The sequence below is a fragment of the Macrotis lagotis genome, chromosome 4, assembly GCF_037893015.1.
Source record: "Macrotis lagotis isolate mMagLag1 chromosome 4, bilby.v1.9.chrom.fasta, whole genome shotgun sequence".
NCBI classification, from domain to species: Eukaryota; Metazoa; Chordata; class Mammalia; order Peramelemorphia; family Peramelidae; genus Macrotis; species Macrotis lagotis.
The window spans coordinates 251,265,673-251,283,290 of NC_133661.1; the positions used below are offsets into that span (position 1 = coordinate 251,265,673).

Below are 17,618 nucleotides of genomic sequence, written 5' to 3' on the forward strand. Positions count from 1 at the left end.
AATGCTTCTCCGGAAGTTAGGTTGTCAAAATCCGCCAAAGACAGACGAGAGAAGAGAAGAATGTCAGTAACTTGTTATTAACCAATCAGAAGGCAGTTCAGGTTCTGCTCATTGGATAATACGAGAGTGACAAGTCAGACGGAGAAGGGAATTGGTTCTGAGGGATTCGACCAATGGATGTTCAGTATCAAGCAGAGAGGGTGGGTCCAATCAGGGCGAGCGGCGCTTGGGTCCCTGTAGTCGATGCAGTCTGGTTGAGAAGATGAAGATGACCGTGGGAAGGTCTGCTGCGGGCCACGAATGCGGAGAGCGAGGCAATCAGGTGAGGGACAAGAGCGGATGAAGGAAGGAACCCGCACTGGTTCCTGGAACTGGAACCTTGTGGGGCGTGAGACCCTCTTCATCGTTGCCATGGAGACCGGTGGGCGGGGCGTCTGCAGATGGGGCGAGGCCTGATAGGACGGGGGCGGCGTGTAACTGGATCCTGCCGGGTCAGAGCCGCCTGTAGGTCCTAGAATAGAATCATCTAACCCACCGCAGGGGCTTAGATTTTTTTATTTTAAAATTTTATTTAATTTATTCAAAATTTATTTATTTAATAATATTATTATCAATTATTTATTTAAAATTAAAATACTGATTATTGTTTATTATTTATTTACAAATTTTTCAAATTTAAAAGTCTATTTCGCCATCTCCTTCCCCCTTCCCACTAAAAAAAATATTTTTGTTATATAGTAAAATATAGTAATAATAATAATAGCGCAATATTTTTGTGCTATACTATATTTACTACTATGTACTATATTTACTATATTTGAAAAATTTGTAAATAAATAATAAACAATAATCAATATTTTAATTTTAAATAAATAATTAATACTATTATTACTAAATAAATTTTGAATAAATCAAAAAAAATTTTAAATAAAAAAATCTAAGCCCCTGCGGTGGGTTAGATGATTCTATTCTAGGACCAACAGGCGGCTCTGACCGGGCAGGATCCAGTTACACGCCGCCCCCCGTCCTGTCAGGCCTCGCCCCCCTCTCCAGAAAGGATGGGGGTGACTAGGTGTCGTAGTGGATAAAACACCGGCCTTGGAGTCAGGAGTACCTGGCTTCAAATCCGGTCTCAGACACTTAATAATTAACCTAGCTGTGTGGCCTTGGGCAAGCCACTTAACCTCATTTGCCTTGCAAAAACTTTAAAAAAAAAAAAAAAGAAAGGATGCTGAAACTGTTACAAAAGTTTTGAGCATCAGAGTTCTTTACATTAGACCAAAGAAAACAGTATCTTTTTATCAGTCAGTTAATTCCTTTTTATTGAGGTTCTACCATGTGCATTATTTAGTAGGATAAAGAGAAAAGGCCAAGTGTCTAGGAACTATTCAAAGTCTTATGAGTCTTATTTTCTAACTGTAAGGATGATTAGGGAAATGTAGGTATTGAAGGAGACATTGAGTACATTCAAAATCACATAGGAAAAGAAAACAATATAATAATAGTAAATACATAGCACAAAATAGAGTCAGGTTCTCCACAAAATCCACTTTCAACAATGGTGATCTCAAAAGTCCCTTCCAGATATAAACAGTGATCAAAAATCTGATCATTTCATATTTCCTAGATATGAGGAAACTTGAAATTTGGGGGGTGAAATAGAGGTTGGTTGGATGGCACAATGAATAAAACATACAACTTTAAGTCAAGAGGATCTGAATTCAAATCCAACCTCAAATACATAATCACTGTGTTACCCTGGGCAAATCATGTAATCTATCTCAGTTTTCTCATCTATAAAATGGAGTTAGGGTTAGTTAATTAGTTGGTTCCAGAATTATTGCAAGAATAAAATGAAATAATATTTGTAAATCACTTTGCAAACTTAAAATACTATGTAAATGCTAGCGATTTAATAGCTATTATTAAATAGTTGGCATAAGAACAGGAGGCATGTACAACCCAAAGTCATTGCCAAGAGCCTGGCCCTAATAAAAAGGAAACCTGGTATGATGGAAAAAAACATAATGAACCAGATACCAGAGTAGTCCTAACCCTGTTACTACTTAGCCTTTTTGGGGTCTTGACAAATCAGGGACTTGTAGGACATTTACAGAGAAGATGAATTAGATGTGTTCAGCTTGGCTCCTGAGAGCAGATCTCAGACATGAAGCAGCCATTTCAGAGGCAAATTTAGGCTTAGCATAAAGAAAAATTTTAATAATTAAAACTGTCCAAAAGTTCAGTGGCCATGGGAGACCATGGGAAGTCTTCAAGGAGAGAAGGTTGTCCAAGGGAATTCCTGTTCCACTAGAGATAGGACAAGATCATTTTCGAGGTTCTCTCCAACTCCTAGTGTCTGTGATTCTTTGGGTAAAATAAGAAACCTGGTATGGCACTGTGAAACAATGACCAAGTCTTTTAACCTCTCAAAGCCTTAGTTCCTCTGTTTATAAAATAGGAATAAAGCTTTGACTACCTGTCTTACAGGATTGTTATGAGGTGATTACTTTGTAAACCTAAAAGTATCATATAAATGTACATTACTCTTGTTATCAAATTATTTCTAAGGTTCATTTCAATTCTGAAAAAGGGCATAGAGTCATAGAGTCATGAGAGACCAAGTTAGAATTTTACTTCTGATAGTTAATAGCTATATGGCCCATGGCCCAGTTTTCTCATTCGTAAAATGGAGATAATAATCATAGAAGTACTTTCGTCCTGGGGTAATTGAGATCAAATCAAATAAAGCATGTAAAGCCTTTTGTAAATCTTAAAGTGGTATATGAATGTCAGCTATTATGAGAGGCCAAGTGAAAATAGGTGAAGGACATGGGATGTTAAAGGTTTATCCAAAGTTTAATTTCAGTCTTAAAATGTTGAACTAAGATTTCTCATTGCCTATGACACTACTTAAAGACAAGGATTAAAGGCTAAATGGCAACATTAACAGAGACTTAAAGATATAGGCATACAAGCAACAACAAGGTGGGCCAGACATCTGGACACTAAAGTATCTCTGGAAAGCATTCTAGGTCTGAATTAAGATTAGGGTTTTTGCTAATTAGCCATCTTTGTTTCCCCTTAGGTGTTCCACCCTGCAGCATCCTCAGACACAGAAGCAGAGGAAGAACTACCTGAGAATGGAATTGTCTTGCACAGGGCAGGAAAACTGGAGGACTTCCTCCACGAAGAGACTGAGACAGACTTGACTACATCCGACTCAGATGAATACTTTTATGAGATTTTGCAGAAGGAAAAAAACAGAAACTTGAGACGAAACTCATCATACCAGGAGAAGCTGGATGATGAGTCCTCTATAGAAGACAAAGAACTGGAGTGTTTTTTCCAAGATAGATGGAGACCGCAGGCCAGATTTCCTCAGTCTTTTACGTAAGTGAAGTCAGAACCTAAAGGCTCCCCTGCTGAGAGCCTGTTGTTTGTCCTTGCTCACTGCCAGCTCTTCATCACAGTCCCATCTGATGGTTCTATGCATCTATTTGTTGTTGACCTATGCTTTTGAGCTCCCAGAAATTTGTTAAATAGAAATTTGCCAGTTCTCTACTAAAATCTCTCCCATCTCCTCCTTATAGGCTGCAGAGTAGTGCAATGGGTAGAGTGCTGGGCCTGGTGCCAGAAAGGTCTGAGTTCAAATCCAGCTTCAGACACTTAATTCTGCCTCAGTTTCCTCATCTGTAAGATGAACTGGGGAAGGAAATGGCAAACCACTCCAGTATCTTTGCCATTGTGATGTGAGCTTCCTTTTCTCTATCTCTTCATCTCCAAGTCCCTTCACATCACTTCCCACTCTCCCTCTTTTCCTGCCCAGACTAGCTCCTCTTATTGTGCACTTGATTCCATCCTCTCCTGGCATCTTCCATAGATTAGATTCTCAATTATTCTCCCTCTCTAATCTTCACCTGTTCCCTCCCCACTCCTCTCCTGGCATCTTCCATAGATTAGATTCTCAATTATTCTCCCTCTCTAATCTTCACCTGTTCCCTCCCCACTGCTTCCAGACATGCCCAGATTGCTTCGGTCCTTACCAAATCTTGGCCAAGCTGACTCTCCAGTGCCCTCATCCTCTATCTCTCCCTCCTTTCTCAGTCAGACTTGAAAGTTCTTCACACTCATTGTCTCTCCTTCTGCTTTCATCGTCACCCTATGCAGTCTGGCTTTCTGGCCTATATCACTCAATTGGAAATATTTTCTCCCCAGTTAACAATGATTTTTTTTTTATTTTTTATTTTTTAGGTTTTTGCAAGGCAAATGGGGTTAAGTGGCTTGCCCAGGGCCACACAGCTAGGTAATTATTAAGTGTCTGAGACCGGATTTGAACCCAGGTACTCCTGACTCCAGGGCCGGTGCTTTATCCACTGCGCCACCTAGCCGCCCACCAATGACTTCTTAATTGCTAGTTCTGATGATTCTTCCTCATCCATCTCTGCCTGTCTGCTGCATTTGACCTTGTTGACTGCCCTATCTTCCTGGGTAGTCCTTCCTCTCTGCCTTTTCATGACTTGTCTCTCTGGTTTGTTTCCTAGTCTCCTTTGTTGGCACATGATTCTCATCATATCCCTTAGCAGTGAGCATTTCCCACAGTTTTTTCGTGGGCATTTCTCTCTGTAATACAGTCTCTCTCTGGTACCTGCATCAACTCTCCTGAGCTGTCATCCTGATGTGAATGCCTCTCAGGTCACTGACTATCTCTCTCCCAAGCTTCAATCCACAAGTTATCTGATGTTCTGGAGTCTTAAGCTCATCATCTCTAAAACTGAACTTGTTAACTTTCCCAAACTTCCCTATTTCTGTGCTTCCATCCTTCCAGTGTCTCAGGTATGTAACCTCAGCATTTTCCTGGATTCCTTAGTCTTACTGTTACATGTAGATAATAGGTGGCTGGGCTTTGTTCTTTCTACTTCCCAAAATTTTCATGCCCAGCTCTTTCTCTGCCATCACACAGCTGCCACCTCAATTCAGACCATCAACACTTCTTTCCTAGATTATTGCAACTGCCTCCTTACTGGCCTCCCTGTCTCATTTGTTCTCTCTCCAGTCCTTTGTATACTCTGCTGCCAACATTGTTTTCCTTAAGTGCCAATCTGACAAAGCAGCTCACTGACTTAACCAATTCTGGGGATTTCTTATGGTCTCCAAGACAAAATATAACTCAGTTAGTAAACTTTTATTAAGTGATGTCTATTCGCGCTGGAAATACAAAAATGAAAAAGAAAGATGATTCCTGCCCTCAAGATTATGACAATCTAATGAAGGAGGGCACTCACAGAAGGAAGGACAAGCAAGGAGAGGAAAGGTACCAGGGAGAGAGGGGCATGATGGAATCTAGCCCAAAGGATGCTGTCAGTAGGGAATGCAGAGAAGGCAGACCTAGGAGCCCACTTGAAAAGGAGGCATTGGCTTATGAATACAGTCTAACAGTTTATACGTCTCAAAAGGAGAAAAGAATACCTCTCCCCAAACATAACCATCGGACCTAAGAATTAAAAGAAGAGGGGTGGCTAGGTGTCTGAAATTCTACCATTAAACTATTTAAAATCCTACAGATCGGGGCAGCTAGGTGGATAAAGCACCGGCCCTGGAGTCAGGAGTACCTGGGTTCAACTCTGGTCTCAGACACTTAATAATTACCTAGCTGTGTGGCCTTGGGCAAGCCACTTAACCCCATTTGCCTTGCAAAAAAAAAAGTCCTAAAAAAAGAATACACAGAATTAAAAGAAGAAAGCAGAGTGGGTGAGAAATGGTTTGTTGTTGGTGAGGATGGCTAATATAATCCAAGGGAAGGGAGCAGCAGTTATGGGAAGAGGCACCCTGACTAGTAGAGAAGCACCCCCTTATCACTGACTAGCATGTGGCACTAGATTGTCTGGGGCCTTCCCCTCTGGGTCCTAGGCTGCCCACCCAGGCCAGGAAGCTGCTCCCCCCCCACCCCTGTCCTTGACTGCCTTTCAGGCCAGGAAGCTGCTCCCCCCCCCCCCCGGGTCTTTGGCTGCCCACCCGGGGCAAGAAACTGATTCCCCCTGGGTCCTCAGCTACCCACCCAGGGCAGGAAGCTGCTCCCTCATCTCCTTGGCTGCCCCCCAGGGCAGGTTGCTACTCCTCTCTATTCCAAAACACAAAAACCAGAAGAGGTAACCCTTGCCTTCTCCCCTCAGGTCTGACAACTCGAAGCAGTCCAACTCCTTGAATGACCTTACAAAAGAATACCTGGATAGTCAAGTGAGTTCCTCAGCCTCTGGCCACTGCCCAGCAGCCAAGGGTAGCCTGACTCAGGGCCCCTTCATCACAACTCCAGAGCCCTTTCACATGACCCTGCGGGAGGCACACAAGAAGGCCCGTTGTCTGCCCTCTTGCGCCTCCTTTGAACTCAGAAGACAGAGGGCAGAGAGGCAGGCGCAGGAGGAGGCCGAGTGCCAGAAGAAGTTTCAGGCTCAGCCGGTGCCAGCCCATGTCCATCTGCCCCTTTATCAGGAGCTCATGGAACAGAAGGAGGCCCGCAGACAAGCAGGAATACAGAGGAGGAAAGAAGTGCTCCTCTCTTCCCTGAAACCCTTCAGCTTCATGGAGAAGGAAGAGCAAAAGAAGGAAGTCATTCGACAGAAGGGCTCAGCAGCAGTGACTCTAGGGAAGTCTTCAAAGCCCAGAGTCACCAGGAAGATCCCTAAGTCAGTCTTAGAGCCAGCCCTCGGGGACAAGCTCAGAGGTAAACCAGAAAGCCCTCCAAGGGGATGTCTCTCCTCCTGTCCCTACTTCTTGCTCTTCTCCTGAATATGGGGTTTTAGGAAAAGCACCTTAGATTACTATCAGGGTTCAGAGGATCTGAACTCAGATAAGTGATTATAATGGATTTCAGTTGTGAGAGGAGCACAGGCCTCTGAGCATGCAGCCCCACTTTAAGATAAGCAGAATACCTCCTAGACAGTAAATTTGATTATTTTACCTAATCAGGATAATGATAGAGATTCCGTGCTAAAAGGTACTAGGAGAAGCAAAGAAGAATCTACACCAGGAGCAGGTTTTATGGTAATTGTTATGCTCACTTAGCTGATACTTTTCTCACAAGTCTATAGCTGAAGTTCCTGTGAACCAGAATATTTGATATATAAAGAACTATGTTAGTAATCCAGAGATGTGGGATTAAGCCCTGATTCTACTCCTAGCTCATATGGGGAAAGGCATCTGACATTATATCACAAGAGTATGACAGTCAATGGAAGTTACATATAAAATACTTTGAGCATTTTAGAAAGAAGATAACTATGAATAAATTCAAGGAACTATATATCTTTTCTATTTGGTGAATACTCACCTCATTGGAGCAGGGTAACTAATTTGGTTTAGGGTCAGGAAGACCTAGGGGATTATTAATCACATTATCACTATGGTGTAAACTTTTAATGTTCTAATTTATAGCTTGAGCAAGGGGGCTCTTGTCTTGCCTCTTCCCTCACAAGCCTTTTTATTTGTTCCAATCCCACCCCAGAAGCTGAAGTATGCAGAAAGCTCCGCATCCAGAGAAGGGCTGCAGACCTCCTGCAGACAGCCTCATCCCCCATCACTTCTGATAGATACACTGATCCAAAGTCTCGAACATCCACTCGGACACGACAAGAAAAACTCAGTTTCCTGCAGAGAGACTTTGATTTCCAACCAAGGGTTAATCCCAGAGTCCCTGACTTTAATGGTCTTTACAGGGCTTTCCAAAAAGAAGCCTCCCAAAAAAGGGAGACTCGAGAAGCAACACGAAACAAACCTTTCCAGCTGAGAACTGCCAATCTCCACCACCAGGAGAGGCCCAGCAAGGAGGTAACAGGAGCAAAGGTAAAGTTATAAGCACTTTGGGAAGTAGTGTTGTGGGAGCTGATGTATCATGGCAACAATGATCTAGACTGAGTGACATAAAAGGACAACATGCATCTCAAAGAAAGGTTGTTTAGTTACTTGACAAAGTCAAAGTCTGGAAATGTTAGCAGGAGACAAGTATGCCAACTCTTCCTCCTGGCCTATTATTTAGGAGACAGGAGAGAAGAGCAGAGCTAACCTGTATTGGAAACAGCTGGAAATTTAGTGTCCTCTAGAGATAGCCAGATTTTTATAAGTGCCAGAAGACAGGATAAGTGTGGCAAGAAGAAATGAAGAAGGAAGGGAAATTTAACATTAAGCAGAGTTCTAGGGGCCTTAATAGAGATTAGAGAATGATAGAAGAGCACTAGATGATAGAAGAGAGTGGTGGAGATAATACAGGAAGAGGGCTTTTGATCTGAGGAATGCTGATTCTGATTCATTAGAAATAGAGGAGCAGCAGATGGCATTAAGGTGGTGCAGTGGATAGAGCACCGGCCCTGGAGTCAGGAGGACCTGAGTTCAAATCTGGCCTCAGACGCTTAATAATTGCCTAGCTGTGTGACCTTGGGCAAGTCACTTAACCCCATTGCCTTACCAAAAAAAAAAAAAACCAAAAAAGAATAAGAAATAGAGGAGCAGGATTTGCAAGTCTGGCTATAGGTACCAGTTGGTTGCCTCTAATTCCTCGATCCTGGGATAAGCAGGGGTAGGTTTAATAAAGTTTTTCTGCTTCTGGGAGCTGGAGGGAGGCAGAAAGGGGCATCAGGGAGGTAAAAGTCAAAGGTCTGAGCCCCAGAGTCCCTACTAAACTCATGTGACACCGCTTTAGAGTTTCATCCCAAGATAGAAAATAATAGAAAAATATCCTTTTGTGATGAGACCTGGGCCTAATCTTCTGGCATTTAGCCTAGGGTTTAAGGCCCTGGTTAGGGCATCTCTAGACTTTACGTAAGGTCCCTGTCTTTCTAGCTGTAAGTGCTGTCTTGCAGACCTAACCCTAGGGCAGCCACTGTGCCTTTGCTTGAAGTCAGACATGTATTTTAAGAAGCTTATTTTGACAGCTGTACAAAGGGCATTTAGAGAGTAAAGAGCCTAGAAGTAGGGAGGCTAGTTAGGAATTTTGACAATAGTCCTATAAAAGATAATGTGGATATGAACTCAATTTAAGAGATGTTATGAGAGTTAGAATCAATTAGACTCAGCAAGTGAATAGATATGGAGGGTGAGGGAGAAGAAAGAGTCAAGGAAGACTTGAGATTTCAAAATTAAGAAAGATAATAAGGCCAAAGTCTTGAATATCCACTCAGACATGGCAAAAAAAAAAAAAAAAAAAAAAAAGCTTAGTTTTCTGCAGTAGAAATAGAAGAAATCAAAAAATGGAAATATAGGTGGGTTTAGGGAGGAAGATGCTGTTTGGGATATATTGAGTCTAAGATCCCAAAAGGATATCAACTTAGAGATACAAGATACAGCACTGGAGTTCAGGGGAGAGACCATGTCTAAGAGATAAAGATTTAGAAGACATCTGGGTAATGGGAATAATTGTACCTACAGGTGTGGGTATGAATGACTCTCTGAGTGAATTTAGAAAGAGAAAAGAGCCAAGAAGAGAGGCTTGAGAGATACTCATATTTAGCAGATTGGAAGTGGATGAAAAATCTTTGAAAGAAGAAAAGGGTTCAGAAAGGAAGCCAGGATCCAGTCATGTCAGGGATACTACAGAGGAGAGAAGTCCCCAGGAGGATTGGTAGGGCAGCAGTGTTGCATGCAGGAAGCAAGAGAAAGAAGGATCAGGACTGAGAGGATGCTGTCAAAGTTAGCAGTTTCACTCCACTGTCTCTTTACAGGAAACTAGAAATTAAACAGAAAGTGGGGTCTTGCTGTTCCCAGCATGGTCCTGCTCTCCGGGGCCATGGTCCTTTTGGCATTTAGCCTGGGGTTTAGGGTCATGGTCAGGGCAGCTCTAGGGAGACTGAAGACACCCACTGGGAATCTTCTCACTCCTTTAGTTGAATGGACATTGGAATAGATGGAGACAAAGCTTGTACCATGTCCCAATCACATTTGTTGAATCTTTTCTGGAACCCTCCACAGGTACACAGGACTCCATTACAAAGGAGTCATTCTCTGAGTGGTCTTGCTTCCCTCTCTCCTAACACCCTTCCTGTACACATCACAGATGCCACCAGGAAAAGGGAATCTGCTGTCAGGTAAGTCATGAAACCCTTTGACATTTGTGAAAGGCAGTGTAATATTCCAAACTGGGCATCCTAAAGGTCCAAACCCTCCAAACTGCTAGAGTGCTCAACCACAGAAAGTCAGATACAATGCATAGAATTTTGCTCTACTTAATTTTCTGAGTCAAGGCAGGAATAGACATTGTACATTCTAAACCTGGCTGTTGGGGCAGCTAGGTGGCATAGTGGATAAAGCACTGACCCTGGAGTCAGGAGTACCTGGGTTCAAATCCGGTCTCAGACACTTAATAATTACCTAGCTGTGTGGCCTTGGGCAAGCCACTTAACCCTGTTTGCCTTGCAAAAAAAAAAAAAAAACTAAACCTGGCTGTCTGGCAACCCCAGATCCTCATATCTTTTCTTCACTGATATGAAAGAAATGTAGTTTGAATGTATTTGAGAAATTGATTACTGATTTCAATGAGCCCTAAATGTTCCCTTGAATATAAACCCATCTTTCAGCTCCAGGCTGAAAATCTCTGACTGTCCTCTTCCCTGAAATGCTTTCCCTCCTCAGCTCAGCCTGCTGACTTCCCTGGCTTCATGTAGTCTCATCTTTTACAGGAATTCTGTTCCAGCCCCTCTTGATTCAAGTGCCTACCAGAGCTCTGTTAATTATTTCCTATTTATTCTGTATATAGCTTGCCTTGTACATATTTAGTTTCATGTTGTCTTTCCTATTAGATTGTTAACTTCTTGAGGGCAAGTACAGTGCCTGGCATAGAGTAAAAGTTTACTGATTAATAAATGTTTATTGATTAATTGATTGAATGCTATGAAGGTAAGTACTTCTTAGGCATTTATCTGCTAAGTGTCTGAGACAGCTAGTGGATATTCAGTTAGCATATTTGGTCTTGAAGGATCTTGTTACTCACTCTGCAAATGCCAGGGTTTATAGTTAGTATATTTTATAGAGGAAGGTTGCATTAAAGCCTAAAATTTAAGAATTTATGAAGTCCTGAGAATTCTAGGACATGGTATGTGTATATTTATATAGGTGTATATTGATAAAATATGCATAACATTTATTTAAGTTGTCAGTCTTTGTCTCATTTTCTTCCTTGTTCTCTTAGATGCTCCCTTGAAGAAAAGAGAGATAAAGAGAATGAGAGTGCTCTTTGGTTGGAGCAACATAGAAAGAAATGTCAAGCTATGTATAAATCTGTGACCTCACGAGCAAAAGCCATGGATCCTCATAAAAGCTTAAAGGAGACATACAAAGCGAAACTGAAAGAAAATTGGTTAGTATCCTCTCCAAAATGCACAAGTGTGTCTTGGAAATACTAATCTTCACAGCACTTGGCACAGTGCCTGTCCCAGACTGACTGACTACCAGTTCTGAGAAAGATGCATCAAAAAGTCTTGAAAAAAGCCAGGTAAATTTTAACCAATCTTTAAAGTTCTGGAACATCCCAAGAAGGTTCAGCTTGATGTCACTTATAAAACATCCATAATGTTGGGCTTAGGAGAGATAAGCAAGAATATTCAACAATGAAAGTAGTACTTGAGGCAGATGTGGACTATTTGACTCCAGGGTAATACCTGCAACTAACAAAGCATCACCTTGAGGTAGGAGAGTATAGAATTCCTGAACAGTTCAAGTACTGGAATAAAATGAGAAATGAACTTGGATTTTATTTATTTATTTATCCAGTGATAAATCCACTAATATGTTCCCCATTCAAAGCCAAAAAATTTTTCCAGACCTAATTTAGTGGCAAAAAGGAAGACACGAACCATATGAAGATGTAAATTGATGTCTTCTTAAAGTCCCTAACCTTATTGATCCCACATTATTAGGTATCCTTATCACCAGAAATAATTGCAGGTGATGGAGATATGCTCCAGCTGTATTTAACATTCTTCAAATAGTGAAGTTGTTTTTTTTTTTAGTTTTAACAAGGTAATGGGGGGATTAAGTGACTTGCTCAAGGTCATGCAGGTAGGTAATTATTATGTGTCTAAGGCCGCATTTGAACTCAAGTTCTCCTGACTCCAGGGCTGGCACTCTATCCACACTGTGCCAATGAGCTGCCCCTGTAAAGTGTTTATTCTTAATCATTTGGAGATTAGTTTTTCCTCATCTTCCCCTTGAACTTTAGCTTACTGAAATAAAAAACATAAAACATCTTGGTAACAATTTAATGTTAACAGCATAAATAAAAAATACATTAGGAACTTCCAAAGGACCTTTCATTGCAACTGTTACATATGCATCATCACATCTTAACTGTGAAAATAGGCTCCTTGATCATGACTATGATCAATTGACTTGTTCTTATAGAGTGTGGTCCATTAGCACTGAAATAATTTGGAAAAGGTTTGTCTTCAAATTTTGAATGATGACTTTCATATCAGCATTAGTACTCTACTGTGAAAGAGATGATTTTACATTGTTATTTAAATTGTCTGTGGGGACACTGATGAAATAAGTAAATCAGGAAATTTTTTTAAACTAATTTCTTTTTTCTTTCTTAAATAATATTTTATTATATTTTTAATTACATGTAAAGATGATTTTTAAATTCATTTAAAAAAATTTTGAGTTAAAAATTTTCTCTCTCCTTTCCTCCCCCCCAACAAATGGGAATCAATTTAATTTAGGTTATATATGTGTAATCATGTATAACATATTTCCAAATTGGTCATGTTGTAAAAAAAGAAACAGACCAAAAGGAAAAAACACGATAGTGAAAATAATATGCTTTGTTCTGAAAAAGAAAGAAAAAGTCAGGTAGAATTAACAAGATGACTGCATATTTTATATAACAATCTAGCAGTAGCAAAAAATGAATTATTTTGCTAAAGGTAGACAGAATCTTATAGATCATTCTATGCAATTGGAATTAAGCATATTCTAGTTTGAAAGAAAAATGGCATGTTTTATAGAAATCTTGTTAATTTCAGGCTCAATGACCAAAAAAGAACAAAAGAGTATAAGAAAGAACTGGAGGAAATGAAGAGGAGAGTCCAAAATAGACCCTATCTCTTTGAACAAGTGACACAGGTAGAGTTTCTGTTCGACAAGATAAAGATTGCCATTTGTTTATTTTTTTTTTTAAGATGGAATGTTTCAAAGTGATTCTCTAATATTAAGGAATCACCAGTTAATTAGCTCAAACCTCAGGGGAAAGATGTGAATTGGAGGCCTTCTTTTATTCCCATTGTCATTTAAGAAGTAGTATTTAAAAAGTATCTCCATAACTTGTACAAGCATACTTCCCTCACAGAAGAATAGATGTAATAGATGTCTTCTCTATTGGTGTTTTTATTTCAATCTAGTGTTTACATTTATTTCACTCCATTCCACAATGGGCATCTCCTCCCCACTTAGCTCTGAGATTATTCTAGGATTAGGAATTTTTAAAGGATCAGTTAGGTCAGAGGCCAGAACTACTGTATTTCCTCATGCATATAAGATACACCTTAATTTTGGGGTCTGAATTTTTTTTAATTTTTTTTTTATTTGTTTAAGGCAGTGGGATTAAGTGACTTGCCCAGGATCACACAGCTAGGTAATTAGTAAGTGTCTGAGTCTAGATTTGAACTCAGGTCCTCCTGACTCCAGGGCCGATGCTTTATCTACTGCACCACCTAGCTGCCCCCAGGATCCGAAATTTGAAAAAAAATGTATTACATAAAGATATTGAACTCAAGTTTTATTCATCATGAAATTCAAGGACCTTCTGCTCATAGCTTTCAGGTATCTGGTGGATGTTTAGTCCATTCCATTTCATGAACCTGAAGCACCAATTGTGTCCTCCTTTGAAATCTAACTTTCTTGCCTCCTGCTGAATCATCTTTGTGGACACAGTAATTCCAATCGCCTTTTGCTCTTCCATCTATCTCTTCACTTCCCTCTCTAACTCAGGCCATTTGACTGACTTGCCTCTCCTGGCCTTCTTCTGCCAGAGTGTTTTCAAGAGGGTTTCCTTCTGGATTCAGGTGGAGGAGAACCAGATTGACATTCAGCAACACGATTTCCATTCATTTTTGCAAACTGGATCACGTGGAACTTGAATTCAGCACTATATGAAAATCTTTCCTGAGCTATTTCTGGGTAGAACATGGTAAAATGTAACCTAATATATCAGTAACAAATGCGAAACAATGAGAGTAAAGACAAGTGCAAAAAAAAAAAAAGCAGGAAATGCAAGTTAAAGCATCTATAACCCCTGTATAAGATGCTCCCAGTTTTTAGACCCCAAATTTTTTTTTAAAAAGATGCATCTTATAAATGGAGAAATATGGTAACTTGCCCACATCCTTTGCAGATAATGCAATAACAATTTATGGTGGTCTGTGGTTAGACAAGGTAGAATTGGTTTTTTGTTTTTTTAATTTAATGTTGCTTCTCTAATTTCATACAAAGGTAATTTTCAACATTAATCCATTTCCAAGTTTATGAGTTCCATACTTTTCTACCACCCTCCCTTCCTTCTATGGCAGCAAATAATCTGATAAAGTTGTACATGTACAAAGATAGGATCTTCTAAGACCCACTCTACTAGTCTTAATTTGCTCCAAGTAATTTTGGGAAAATAAAGAGTTCAGCCAGACTTTCATGGGAAATCTAGGAATGACACAGGTCATCTTATCCCATCCATACTCCCAGAGTTAAGATCCCATTTTTGCCCAAGGAATTGAGATACAAGCTGGGTTTTCCCAGTGACTTGTTTGGGATTTCTGGGCACTCAGCCCCATGTGCCCCAGTGAGTATCTAAGTGCCTAATTGAAACCTGGAGAAAATAGATTATCATGCCCCCTGCCCCCACCTGCTGTGCTAAAATTTATTGAAAATAGTTTTAAATTTCTTAACTTCAAGTTAAATTTTATTCTTCAAGCCAATTCACTATCAAACCTCATCAAACTCCATTTCTTCAAGGTTCAGATTTTGCCCACAAAAGATCCATGTTGATAACTCAGGGTTGTTAGTTTACAGAACACAAGATTGAGAGGGAGGAGGGGGACACAAGTTACAAATATCTAATATTTCACTATACAGGTCTGTGCCAGGAAAGAGGCAGAGCGCAGATACCGAGACATATTACAGAAGGTTGGTTTGGATGAGGACTTTGTAAGGAACAAAGGACAAGATGCCATTGACTTGGAATGGAGTGAAGAAGACAAAGAAGGAACTGATTCTCTCAGGTACTTGTTTTCTAATCTTTCTTTAGATTTAATTGTCACTTTTTGGCCCAGGAGGTTGATCTATTAGGATAGTCAACTTCTACTTGATTTTTCTTTAGACACATTTTGAAATTAATAACCTGCATTTATAGAGCATCACTTCCAAGGATTTTAATATATCTGATAGGGTTTTTTTTAAAGTTCATCTGTGAGTTCAGTTTCACTCTTTAGGTAAGGTTTAGACCAGTTGAAATTTGAGTCACACATTAACCAACTGACTACATCTTATTCCATTGAGTCACACATTAACCAACTGACTACATCTTATTCCAAGATCAGCCAGTCAAAAGCAATTATTAAGTAGTTGTTTGTGAGCTAAGCTCCATGCCAAGTCTTGGAGATACTAAGAAAAAGCAAAGATAGGCTTTACTCTCAAGAAATTTGCATTCTAAAAGAGCTGAAAAACCTGTATATAAATATAGGAGGTATACCAAGGAAATGGAAGGCATCTTACAAATGAAGGTAGAAGGAGCCAGGCATACCAGGAAAGATATATAAAAGGTAGAATTTGAGCCGAGTATTGAAGGAAACCAGGGATTTTAAGAAATGAAAATGAAGAGGGAAAGCATTCCAGCAAGAAGACCCAGAGAGTAAAGATAGGGTTGTGTATAAGAAACAGCAACTAGGTCCATGGCATGTAGAGGAGAGTAATGTGTATAAATGGAAAGATAGGAAGGTTTCAGGTTGTGAAGAGTTATGAAAGCAAAAGAGATCCTAGAGATAAAAGGGAGGTAAGGGGTGTTTGTGTGTGTGTGTGACTTGGTCAACTTAGGAAAATTACTTTAACAGTTGTACAAAGAATGAATAAAAGTGAAAAAGGATTTGAGACAAGGAGACAATTAGAAAGCAATTATAAGTAGTCTAAGTGGAGAAAGAAGTGACTATTTGACAGCTGATTAGGTGGGAAAGTAAGGAATTGAGAATGACATCAAGGTTACAAACATGAATGACTGGAAAGATGGTGGTGCCCTAGATGACTAGAGGACATCTAATTCAAAATGTCCAGCAGGCAGTTGATGATGTAGGCCTGAATCTCAGGAGAAAGACTATGTGATTCATATGCATAAAGATAATAATGGAAATTCTGGGAGGTGAAGAGATCCCTAGTGAAAGGATATAGAAAGAAAAGAGGAAAGAAATAACTTTTAAAAATTCCAATTCAGATTATTTGTTTTAGAAAGGAAATTCATTTGGGTCGGTTTACTGTATAGTACAGTGAACTACATAATATAAATTATCCACATAGTACTTCTCACATAGTTTCAATCCCATTCCCCACTATTCCTGCACAACTGAAGCTCACCCTGAAATCAACAAATGTTAAGACTATAAGCTCTTGGAGGGCAAAGATTTTTTAGGAGTGGAAGGTGGAAATAGGAGGGCAGGTTTGCATCTCTGGTGTCAAGCACTGGGGAGACATTTTTAAAATGCTTGTTGTTTGATTTCTGAATTAGATATAAAAGAGAAGGGGCAGGAGAGAAGTCTTCAAGCCCCATTCTTGCACGATATACTAAACTATCTCTTTTCTATTTTTCCCCTTGGGAATAGCTTTACCCATCCCTTTCAAAATGAGAAACATGGGGGTAGCTAGGTGGCATAGTGGATAGAGCGCCAGCCATGGAATCAGGACTTGAGTTCAAATCTAACCTCAGACACCTAATAATTACCTAGCTGTGTGACCTTGGGCAAGTCACTTAATCCCATTGCTTTGCAAAAACACAAAATAACAAACATCCTAAACCCAACTAAATGTTTATTAACATTTATTCTGCAGCCACTATGAAAGCAAGGAACTATTTAGTAGTAGTTCACAGCAAGATTCAGAAGAATCCCTAGAAGAAATGAAACATACTCCCTCGGAGGAAGACCTACCTGCCTTTTGAATCACCAGATACTTCCAAACAACTTGCCTGATCATTTTCCTCCTATTATGCTTTTGAAAAAATTACAGCCCTCTTGGAGCACTATGTTATTTGCAGAACTTTGGATTGGTATTTAAAATTATATGGTTGTGGGGCACCTATTCTAACCCTCTTCAACACATGAAGCTCTGCTTTTCATTTTTATGGATGACTTAACTTTTCTTCCAGAACTTTGAAATCCATCAATCATCCCCTTACCTTCTTCCATCTTCAATCTTTTCCTCTCCATCAAATCAACCCTTTCTACCCTCCCACATTCTCAGGTCTCCCCTAACCTAAACAAAACCCCCAAATCTTCACTCTACCTCTCATCATCCCACCTCTCTCTCTCTCTCTCTCTCTCTCTCTCTCTCAAATCATTGCCTAGCTTATTGAAAAACTCAGAATCACAGAATTTTAGAATGGA

The 17,618-nt window shown here is 40.0% G+C and overlaps 1 protein-coding gene across 1 annotated transcript; it reads left to right on the forward strand.

Moving 5' to 3' along the window:
* The first annotated feature begins 191 nt into the window (after window positions 1-191).
* FAM161B (FAM161 centrosomal protein B) lies at window positions 192-17,257 on the forward strand. Its single transcript, XM_074235746.1, is given in 10 exon segments — window positions 192-322; window positions 3,089-3,393; window positions 6,174-6,721; window positions 7,502-7,839; window positions 9,958-10,073; window positions 11,174-11,341; window positions 13,008-13,107; window positions 15,106-15,251; window positions 17,065-17,160; window positions 17,162-17,257. Coding segments are annotated over 10 exon segments (1,920 nt in total). The 5' UTR covers window positions 192-262; the 3' UTR covers window positions 17,205-17,257.
* Window positions 17,258-17,618: the final 361 nt, after the last annotated feature.